Source organism: Cricetulus griseus, chromosome 7 (genome assembly GCF_003668045.3).
Source record: "Cricetulus griseus strain 17A/GY chromosome 7, alternate assembly CriGri-PICRH-1.0, whole genome shotgun sequence".
NCBI classification, from domain to species: Eukaryota; Metazoa; Chordata; class Mammalia; order Rodentia; family Cricetidae; genus Cricetulus; species Cricetulus griseus.
In genome coordinates this window covers 96,909,962-96,921,383 of record NC_048600.1, presented here as the reverse complement: position 1 = coordinate 96,921,383, position 11,422 = coordinate 96,909,962, and the positions used below count along the sequence as shown (strand labels likewise).

The 11,422-nt window shown below is 42.3% G+C and overlaps 1 protein-coding gene across 1 annotated transcript; it reads right to left on the bottom strand.

The window, feature by feature from the left end:
- Positions 1-677: 677 nt before the first annotated feature.
- LOC118239196 (WAP four-disulfide core domain protein 18-like) lies at positions 678-2,915 on the bottom strand. The gene is made up of 3 exons (XM_035448138.1): positions 2,885-2,915; positions 2,551-2,699; positions 678-713 (listed from the first exon to the last, which is right to left on the bottom strand). Exons 1-3 carry the CDS (start codon positions 2,913-2,915, stop codon positions 678-680), a joined length of 216 nt encoding a protein of 71 aa, XP_035304029.1.
- Positions 2,916-11,422: the final 8,507 nt, after the last annotated feature.

Below are 11,422 nucleotides of genomic sequence, written 5' to 3'. Positions count from 1 at the left end.
TACCAGAGACTCAGAGCAAGCACCATGGGCTTTACATAGTAAAGATAATGGAGCCTTATGAAAGAACACTGTTTAAATGATATGGGTTAGTTTAAGTTATAGAAACTAGTTATAAAGAGGCTGAATGTATTGACCAAGTTTTCGTAATTGATAAGGAGTCTCTGGGTGGTTCTATGTGGCCTGGCTAGATAGTACAGAAACATCTGCCTACAGAGGCAGGCTCCCCTATGATGGTTGTTTGTCATAGACCAATGCTTTTCTGTAAGACAGGCCCTTCACAGAAGTGCTGAGCTTGATGGATAGGGATGGGCCCAGACTCCTAGAGGTATTTCCTTTCTTTCTTTCTTTCTTTCTTTCTTTCTTTCTTTCTTTCTTTCTTTCTTGTCTCTTTTTTTTTTTTGAGACAGGGTTTCTCTGTGGCTTTGGAGGCTGTCCTGGAACTAGCTGTTGTAGACTAGGCTGGTCTCGAACTCACAGAGATCTAACTGCCTCTGTCCCCATTTGCTGGGATTAAAGGTGTGTGCAACACCACCACCCGACTGAGGTATTTCAATTAAGTTCTAACTCCTAATGTAGATAGGAACTGGAGCTTGTAATCCATGTTTCTTAAAGATTTAAAACTTATTTTAAGTTACGTGTTTGTATGGGTGTGACAGGGGGAAACAGGTGACAAGAGGTCAGGTGTCTGAGTGGGTCAGAGGTGTCAGATGCCCCTGGAACAGAAGTTACAAGAATCAGGAACCATCTGTATGAATACAGGGAACTGACCTCAGGTCCTCTGGAAGAGCAGATGTGTTAGTAATCACTGAACCACCTCCCCAGCCTCTTAACTCATGCTAAGAAGAACCCACACCCCAGAGGTCATGTTTGGGCTCCTGGAGTTAGAGATCTAATCCAGCAGGATGTTGTATTTCCGAGCCCTTCCTGCTCCCCCTGCATCATGACCCAGTACATGCAGCTCCAGCAGACCTGCTCTGTGGGACATGCTCAGCTCATTTTGTTTGCTAGATCAGACCTGTGTTCCACAGAAGGCACCTGAAAATATTGTTATGTTCTCTGCCTTGTTTGGAGATACAGACCTGGCATGGGAAGTGGCATTATTGAAGAGCAACTTGTTCCTGATGTGCTGGGATCCTGGGGGCTCAGTGTTCATGGGACTCTCTGGAGGCTACTAATCAGAGTAGTCAATAAGATGCACAAATGGGAAGAACTCCTCAGCAAGAGAATGTTAAGGATCATTTATTTTGAACACAATGGCACTAGGAAGCAGTTACCACATTATAGGTTTTCATCTTCTAAGGATGAAATTCTAGGGCTGGGGAGTAGAAGGCGAGGGTCCCGTGGATTCAGAAGAAATCTGTGGCTGATCATCAGTCATCCTGATAAGTGTCAAATCCATCTTTTACAGGGCTATCAGTTGTCTGTAATACAGATTTGATCATGATTTTCATCTGTTGAGAAGTGTGCAGCTCTGACTCTATGCTGGTCAGCTCATTGCTGTTTGGATGTGGGCCTGTAGTGTCCCCCACCTTCCCCACGCCCACAGCTATCCAGGGCAACCATTTCCGTATCTCCCAAGGAGGAGTGGCACATCTCCCACCATTTGAATTTGCCTTCCTTGTGTGGTGGGCTTTGTGTATCATAATTTAAGCTTTCTTCTCATTCATCTCCACCCTTGTATCTTTCCCACCTCCCCCCAAGCATAGCCACCATTATCAGACCTTAGTAGACACTGGTGCAGAGCTCGTGCTGACACATAGACCTTTTACTCTCCTTATATTTACATTTTATTCTTATTCCAGCACAGGCCTGCCTGCTGTAAAGTATTCAAATAAATGAGTCTTCCCACTCACTTCATTATCTCTCTCCCTCCCTGGAACAGCTTTTTTTCCTGGGAAAGTCAAACCTCTTAGGTTGGGGAGGGGAAGAAGCATGAAATATTCCAGTTTATGACCATGTAGATCTGAGTCATGGTGACTTGTGTCACTTTAGTCACTGTGGGCCTGTCTTTGCAGAGGTGAGGGCAACAGATTATGTAATCCAGTGTCCTGCTCCCATGTGTTTACAATTCCTTTCCCTTGCACACATCCAGACTCTTGTTTGCAGTCAATAGACAAAGCACCATGAGGCTGTCCCTGGAAACTCAATACTCCCTTGGACATACCTTCATTGGACATGGTGGATTGGATGGTAATGGCCCCCATGGGCTTATATATTTGAATACTTGGTCCACAGTTATTGGAGCATTTGGGGAATGATTAAGTGGTATGGCCTTGTTGGAGGAGATGTATGACTGGGGACAGGCTTGGAGGTTTCAAAGTCCCACACTATTCCCATTTAGCTTGCTCTCTGCTTCATGATTGTGTGTCAAGATGGAAGCTTTCAGCTACTGCTGCAGCACCATGCCTATATGCCCGCTGCCATGCTCCCCACCATGATGGTCATGGACTCACTGTCTGAAACTGTAGACTCCAATAAGCTCTTTCTGCTATAAGTCACCTTGGTCATGGTGTCAACAAATAGAAAAATAATACTGGGGACTATACTCACTTCAAAGACAGGCAACGTGCATTCATGTCCACACCCATTGCTGCAGCACTTCATATTCTCAGAGCATGATTCATCTCCTGAGCACAGTTCAAGACAAAATCCAACGCCTACTGTGGGAATCTCGGGACAAGATCCAGGTTTCTGTCCTTCTGAAATGCACAATGGTGTTTATGGACCCTCAGACAGTCAGAAAGACAAGGTTGATAATTGATGCTAGAGGTCTGAAAGCCTGGTCACCTGCAGGAAACTAGATTATCCCATATTCTCCTTTGCACCCTGGGGCTCTTCCCTCAGCTTCACCAGCTCCAGGCTCTCTCTTAGGCATGAGTGTTACCTGGCCATAGGAGAGTGTTCTCCTTCCTCATAGCCTAAATAGTCTCAGTAGAAAGAGCCATCCAGTTAGGCGTTGGTGGCGCACCCCTTTAATCCCAGCACTTGGGAGGCAGAGGCAGGCAGATCTCAATGAGTTTAAGACCAGCCTGGTCTACAGATCAAGTTCCTGGAAAACCTCCAAAGCAATACAGCAAAACCCTGTCTTGAAAAACAAACAAGAAAGAAAGAAAGAAAGAAAGAAAGAAAGAAAGAAAGAAAGAAAGAACTAGAAAGAGCCACCCACAGTCACAGCCCTTTACATCTGAAAAGAGGCTGTGAACCTCTAATGACAGACAGACTTCTCTCATCCCACCATACCCCAGGTTCATCCCTAAGCAATGGCTCTAGTGACCCTCCCACATCCAAAGTACATCTCCAAACTAGAGGAGCTGCCCTGATCTGTACCCCAGTTTCTGTCAGTTGTAACTCCCCCCTCTCTCTCTTAAGAAGGATAAGAAATGCAGAGTGATCACTCTTATATGCCACAAGAAATCAGTTTGATCCAAACGGTGGGCACATGTCTTTCCCCTGTGGAAACTCAGCCTCCACTGTGGAGTATCAGGGCCATCTGGGGCTTCCTGGACATCTAGCTGTGTAAGGATGAAGCACACTTCTGGGAGAGATGGTGGTTGTGTCTTTTGTAGCTCTATGGGTGAGGTCCCTACACAGGTGTTGAATCTGAGCCGCTCTTACCTGCAGAAGTAGGCAATGAAGTCTCTCCTGGAAGAGATGGATACTCAAAGATTTCAAAGTGGCTAGAGCCAGTTGAGAGTGAGTAGGCAGGCTCCACTGTGATGGTTCATCTTCTTAGACCAATGCTTTTCTGCTAGACAGGTCTTTAGAAAGAAGGCTGCACAGGTGAGCAAAGGAGGGATGGGAAGCATAGGAGAACAAGCACTGTCCCTAGTCCCCAGGAGAGCCTTCCTCTTTTTGCTGTCCCAGTTATAGACTCTCAAAGAAGGAGCTATAGTAGGAAAATGCCAACAGCTGTTGGATGCCCCACTCATGGTGTCTCTGGCTTTTGAGTTATCTTATCTTTTTAAGGTTACCCCTCAGAGATTGAAGGGGGTTTGTTTGGTAACATGCTTTACTCTTTGTGCTTTCAGTCCTTCCTTCAGATTGAGGAGACAAGCCTGGGTATCTGTAACTTTCCCTGCTCTGTTGTAAGCATGCTAAGTCAGAAACATAGTCAAATTCATTTGTTTGTTTTTAATGTAATAATTTATGTAATATCCATAGTTTACAAGATACAGCATTTTTTTGAGTTTTTTTCCCTAGACATGGTTTATTTGTGTAACTCTGCTATCCTGAAACTTGCTCTGTAGACCAGACTGGCCTTGAACTCAGAGATCCTCCAACCTCTGAATCCCAAGTACTAGGATTGAAAGCATAGGCCACCACCACTTGACTTACGATACACCAGTTTTAATGGAAGCAGCTGGTTATGCACTTCTTCTTTTGGTGGTAATCCTGGCCAAGGCAAACACAGTTTCTTTTATTCCATCCTTAATTACCAATATAAATTCTCAGGTCACATACTACACAACACATCATAAGTAAATCTCTATCTAAACAGAAATACACACGTACATGTGTGATAGATATATCTGTAAAGGGTTACTAGGCCACAGCAGAAGTCAACAGAGCAGAGAAGTCCCAAAGAGCAGAGAGACAGAGGAATCTAAGGAGAAACAACATTGATATGATAATGAACCAGGGTGCAGAGGAGAACCTGGAGAAACTATGGTGACTGCAGGTCAGGCCACTTCAGGTCCCCTCATTTAAGCAAAGCTGTGAGGTTGAGTTTAGCTGCAGAAGCAAAGAGCCAGACCAGGCCTGGATGAAGGAACTGGAGGACAGATGGATGGCAGGTCCAGATGGGTGTTCAAGAAAATAGACAGATGGCAGTAGAGTCTGATTTATCAGTAGCACAGATGAAGACTTAAATCCCTGGGACAGTCAAAAGTTCTCTGCCTGTTGATCCTTGGCACACGTACCAAGAGGTAAGATAACAGGTTGGTGAAGGCCTTTATAGTGCTATATGCCCTTCCTTTTATGGTTTCCAATGAAAAGTTATACCCCTTCCTTGGTCTGATGTGCCCAGGAAGTTCTTGGCCTTGGCTCTTCTGATATGATGTACTTCCATGTGCCCCATAGAGCCTCAAATAAATTTATAGTGTGGCACCATTTCTACTCTTAAAATATTTTTTTCCTGTGTGGTATGGGTGTGCCAGACAGGTGGCACCATTCATGTGTCCATCCAGACTCACAGTCATTCTTCATCCTCAAAATAGAGCCAAAGCTACTTTTAGTGAACATGGAGTCTCTCAGGGAAGTGAATAGTCTGAAAAACAATTGTTTTTCACAGTATGGAGAATTTAGGGTAGATTACAGCCTGATCTTAACACCTAAAGAGTGAGTTGCCAGGTAGCCCTCCAGAGTCCTTGATATTATTATTATTATTATTATTATTATTATTATTATTAATTGTAGCCCTTGCTTATTACTTCTTTTCCTTGTCTCTAGTTGTCATACCTGAATCATGCTTGTTCAGAATGGCTTGGAGTGGGACAAGAGGGACAGAGTCACAACATGACCTAAGAATACATGGTAAAATAACTGAGAAAGCACCAGGGATAATATCCAGTGGTCCAAAGTGCTGAGATGCATCTAATAAGATACCATCAGAGTCCAGGCATGTGTGGGAATAGTAGAAGAAGGAAAGAAAGAAAGGAAGAAAGGAAGAAAGGAAGAAAGGAAGGAAGGAAGGAAGGAAGGAAGGAAGAAAGAAAGAAAGAAAGAAAGAAAGAAAGAAAGAAAGAAAGAGGAGCAATAGATCTTTCTCAATAGGAGAAAACCACCAGGAAGCCGCTATGTTTATCTTGTCAGCCAGACAAAATTTTCTACCACCAGAAAAAAATGGAGACTTGGGAGGTGGATTCAATTATGCAAAGAATAAAGTTAGATTTTTATATATCAAAGTTGGCGAGTATAAAATGCATGAACATCTTGTGAAGTAAGACAGTCTTGTGAAATTTACCGAGGGTGTTTCTAGTAATTCCTGTTTAGTGAACTAAATGAAGGAAAGAAAAGGTAACATTTTAAATTTTTATTTACTTTTATTTTATGTGCACTGGTGTTCTGCCTGCATGTGTGTTCATGTGAGGGTGTCAGAGCCCCCAGAACTGGAGTTCAGACAGTTTTGAGCTACCATGTGGGCACTCACATTTTCAAAACTTAAGTCTGAATTAAATTTTGTTGCTGAGGCCTGTGGGAAGGAGACAAATTTGAGAAAGCAAAGCTAAGGTCTGGGTGAGTGGTCACTTCTTGTTGCTTATTTTGTCCGGTCCCTGAAACTTTGTGAAGGTTTACAAATGTGTGAGTGCACTCCCAGGAGTGACAGCTGTCATTCTCCAGAAGAGAATCCAATGTGTGGGGGATAGAGCTGGGGGGGACACTTACTTTTGTTTGGCTATATTTTCATTCTTTTTGAAATTTATATAATGTCCATTATTATAAGCTCTTTCCCAAGCTATCTTTCAAGATTTATGGAGACAAATACAAATTAAGGCAACCCATAACAACTGCAGAAAGTTCCTAGTAGGATACTTTACAGAGACGAAGGAAGACAGCCTTTCTTCATGCAAACACATCAAAATGTGAACTCCATCAGAACTGCAAACAAACAGACTAGACCTTGAAAAGAAACAACCATGCCCAACACAATTTACTATGAGTGAACTGGACTTAACATTTATTTGATATATATTTGCACCCAACAGAGAAGGAATAGAATTTTCTTAGCAGTGCATGCAACCCTTTCTAACATTGACTGCATCACAAGACAGAAGTTAAGCCTCAAGAAATACAAAAAGTTGAGATAAATCTTTGTCTCTGATCAGACCGTAATGCAATAAAACTGGAAATCAACAATAAGAGAAGCTACTTGGAGAGTAAACAATATATTTTTGAATGAACAGTGGTTATCCAAGACGTCAGAGAAGAAATTTAAAAATTCTTAGAGACAAATGGAGATGAAAACATATTCTATTAGAACCTCTGGGATTCAGCCAAGGTAGTGCTAAGACGAAAGGTTATAACAGGAAGTGCCTGTGTTAAAAAATCTAAGAGACACCAAATAAATAATCTAATGACACATCCCAAGACTCCTGAAAAACAAGCCAGTCCCAACCACAGTAGACAGCAAGAAATAATCAAGATTAATGGAGAAATTAATGAATCAGATTAAAAGAACAATACACAATACTCAACACCAATTAAATAAATAGTTGATTCTTTGAAAAGGATAGTAAGATTGACAAACTCTTAGTTAATCTGACAAAAAGAAAAAGGGAGATGATATAAATTAGTAAATGTAGCAATCAAAGAAGTGTCAGTGCAACTGACTCCAATGAATTCAGATTATTATTAGAAATTACTATGAAAACTTATATTCTGAAAAGCTGGATAGCCCAGAAGAACTAGAAGAATTTCTTTCTTTTTCATCTCAGAAGTGAAACTGGTTTATTTTTAGGCATATACGTAGTGAACATTATGGCACATCAGTAGAGGGTATCCTTACAAATACTTCTTCCATGAAATTCTAGGGAAGGCTCTTCAATAGACTTATGCCTCTTCATAAAAAGTAACCAATTCCATGGTATATTATGATGCGCTTTTATATCACAACGTCCAAGCCATAAAGTATTGTCACGTAATGGTGCCACAAGGCACTGGGTAGGGGTGTGGTTTCTAGTACCTTCCCAGGGCAAGCTGCCCCAGATAAGCATGTGGGTCTCCTTCTCTTTTCCAGTCCTAATGGCTAAAGTAAAAAAAAAAGTCAATACATGTCATATACCAAAATTAAGCCCCAAAGACATAAGTAACCCAAACAGACCCATTATAAGAAATTAGATTGAAACAGCTATCAAAATTCTCCAAAGAAAGGCTGTAGGATCAGACATTCACTGCTGAATTCTAGTAAACTTTCACAGAAGGTCTTATGCAAATTCTTCTTAATTTTATCACTAGATATAAATGGAGGAACACCACCAAACTTCTTATACGAAGCCAATATTAATCTGATACCCAAATCAGGTAATGATACTACCCAATAAAAGTACAAACCAATTTCCCTCATGAGCCACAGTGAAGTACATAGTTATTTCAATTGACCCGAAAAGGCATTTGGCAAAGTTCAACATGCCTTCATTATAAAACATTCCAGCGACTTTACGAATAGATTGAACACACCTCAGAAGAATAAGGCTATACACAACAAACCTATAGCCAACATTATATGAAGTGGTGACAAACTGAGAGCATTCCCTCTAAAACCAAGAACAAGACAAGGATGCCAACTCTCCTCTTTCTTATTCAATATATCTCTTAAATCTTAGCTATAGCAATTAGAAAAACACTTAAAAGAGACAATAAGAAGAGAAGAAGTCAAAATGTCTCTATTTGCAGATGAACTGAGTCTAGAAAACTCCTGGATCTAAAAACACAAAGTTGCAGGATATATACGTGTGTGTGTGTGTGTGTGTGTGTGTGTGTGTGTGTGTGTGTGTGTACCTCACACAAGGGAGAATCTGGAGAGAAAGGATCCTGGAGAGAAAGGATCCTTTATTCACTGTTGGTGGGGTTGTCAATTAATACAGGTATTGTAGAAATCAGTTTGAAATCTTAAAAAAAAAAAATAGAACTACTATGTGACCAAGCTATTTTGATGCTGGGCATATACCCAGAGTATCCTGCACCATATCATAGGAATATACCCAGAGTATCCCGCACCGTATCATAGGAATATACCCAGAGTATCCCGCACCGTATCATAGGAATATACCCAGAGTATCCCACACCGTATCATAGGAATATACCCAGAGTATCCCACACCATATCAAAGGAACACCTGCACCCCAAACTTATTGGAAAGAGAATGTGGGAGGAAGACTCTGAAGGGAAGGGAACAGCACAAGCTAGCATGTAGGTGTTGCTCTTGAAGCCACAGGTCCCTTCCCTTGCTCTGCCTCCTCTCTTTAGGCTCTACTACACACCCAGAAACCTGGAGAAAGTCTACATGAAAAGCCAAGCAAGAAGCTAAGATATCGCATAGTAGACTAAAAAGGAGGTCACACACCAAGAGGAGAAGGGAGAGACCTAAGTTTTACATGATGCAACAGGTGGAGTCCCACATTGCCCCACAGGCTGTCTTTGTTGTTCCTGGTGAAGCCTTTCTTCACAGAACTGTCCCAGAAATTTTGCAATCCTGCCTTGGAGGAACTGACCTCCTCCCTCCCAGTTTGCCCAGGCTAGGGACATATGGCAACAAGAACTAATTATGAAGGAGGAGATCCTGATTCTGGTCCCAACTCTGCTCTCTCAGCAATAATGCAAACACAAACAGGCCATGCCTCTACTCTAGGCCTCAGCTGACAAATGAGAAGGTGGATTCTTTTCTAGATAAGAATTAAAAAAAAAAAAGAATTCAAGATTCCCAGCATGCCACAGGAATCTTAAGAGATGTTTTCTTTGAGGGCCAGGTACCTTCGGGGAAAACCCAACCTTCATCTTCAACTGTTGAAACAGAGCCTTATCTCCCTATAGTCTGCCTCTTTGGAGTACGTCTGCCTTACCTTACCCTTCAGGGATGCTTGGCTTACTTTCTAGCATGTTCCATTCTTTTCTGCACCTGTAGGGGTCACCACTGTCAGTGAGTGACTTCGGGTGTCAGTCGCACCAGTTTCCTATTACTGCTGTAACAAATCATGGTGATCTTGGTGTCTTAAAACAAAACACTTTTGCCGGGCGTTGGTGGTGCACCCTTTAATCCCAGCACTCAGGAGGCAGAGGCAGGTGGATCTCTGTGAGTTCCAAGCCAGCCTGGTCTCCAGAGCGAGTTCCAGAGTGCCAGGATAGGCTCCAAAGCTACACAGAGAAACCCTGTCTCGACAACAACAACAAAAACAAAAACAAAAACAAAAACAAACAACAACAAAAACCACACATTTAATCCCTTAAACTTCGGGGGCAGGGGGCAAAAGTCCAAACTTAGTTTTACCAGCCTGGGGGAGAAACCATTTCTTACCATTTTCAGCTTCTAGATCTACATTATTTTTTAAGATTAAAAATAAACATTCTGTGTTTGCTTGCATGTATGTATATGCACCATATATGGTGCCTGCTACCTGTGGAGGCCTGAAGAGAAGAAGGCATTGGATTCCCTGAAAACATATGACCATGAGCTGTCATCTGGGTGCTGGGAATAAAATCCAGGTCCCCTGCAAGAGCAGCAAGTCTTCTTGACCTCGGAGTCATCACTCCAACTATTGGTTCATGGCCTCCGTTGCCCCTCAGAAGCAACAGCATGGCATTTTCTTCAGTTGTCACCTTGTGTACTACTCTCCCGTCTTCCAGCTTCCTTCTGCCTCCCCTATCAGGGTGCATGGCTACATTGGGGGCCTGACTGGGTCTTCACCCTAGGATCCTTAACTTAGTCCTATCTGCAGAATCCCATTTTCCATGTGTGGTAACAATGACAGGTTCTAGGGCTTAGGATGTGTTCATATTGGGAAGCCATTGTTCAGTCTTCTACCAGTAGCCTGTACCTTGTCTCAGTTCTGAGGACCATCTGTTCTTTCTCTTGTCCCATCCACTCCGAATGGAACTGTGCATCTCTGAATCTACACTATAACCTAGCTACCCAGACTTCCCTGACCATCACTCTCCTATAGGCCAGGATTGCTAGGAAGGTGCCATGCAACGGAGCTTAAGTTAAGGATCCTAGTAAGGTAATGCGACTTTTCTAATGTCACAGTGATAATAAGACAATGAAGTCCCCTTTCTGACTGAACCACACCCCCTTTGTGGTCCCATTCACAGTTTCCACCTGGAATGACAATCTAATACCCCTTGGGATCAGCATCATCATTCTGGATCATTCTTTCGTGATGCTTCACAAGCAAATCTCCAAGCCTCAGAAAACCCCATCTCTCTGTGTCTCTGTTTCTTAATTTGTAAAACTGGAGGCACCAGTCCCCATCCTCATACAGGTGTTAACATTCTCATTAGAAGCATTGAGAGAATGTGTTGAGTTTGTGTAGCCAAATGGATATGTTAAGGACTCAGTATTTACTCATTCTCACTGCTTTTGCAAACTGTAGCTTATCCCCAATAGCACCAGGCAGTTTTGACCCAAATGAAAATCAATTTAAAAACCACAAACTATGTTTTAAAGAAAGTTTATTATGAAAATGCATGAAATCAATTACATGATCATATCCACAATAGCAGAGAAACAGTAATGGTGGACCATCCCCATGGGAGACACATGTCCTTTAACTAAATATAAATAGTAGAAATAACACCTAAAATATAACAGAGTCTATATAAAGGTTTAAATTAAGAAGTGGGACAGGAATTCCAAATGGAAAGAGCAGGGAACTTGTCAATGAGAAGAGTTAGGGCTCAGGGGGCCCTCCCTGAAGGCTCCTTTTACAGC

What these genes read in the sequence shown, in the direction of transcription:
- LOC118239196 (XM_035448138.1), bottom strand. Translation starts at nt 2,915, where the DNA reads ATGAGGAAGGAGAACACTCTCCTATGGCCAG. An exon ending in GAACACTCTCCTATGGCCAG is followed by an intron (nt 2,700 to 2,884) that starts GTAACACTCATG and finishes TGTGCATTTCAG; the next exon opens with AAGGACAGAAACCTGGATCT. An exon ending in GCACGTTGCCTGTCTTTGAA is followed by an intron (nt 714 to 2,550) that starts GTGAGTATAGTC and finishes CTTCTGTTCCAG; the next exon opens with GGGCATCTGACACCTCTGAC.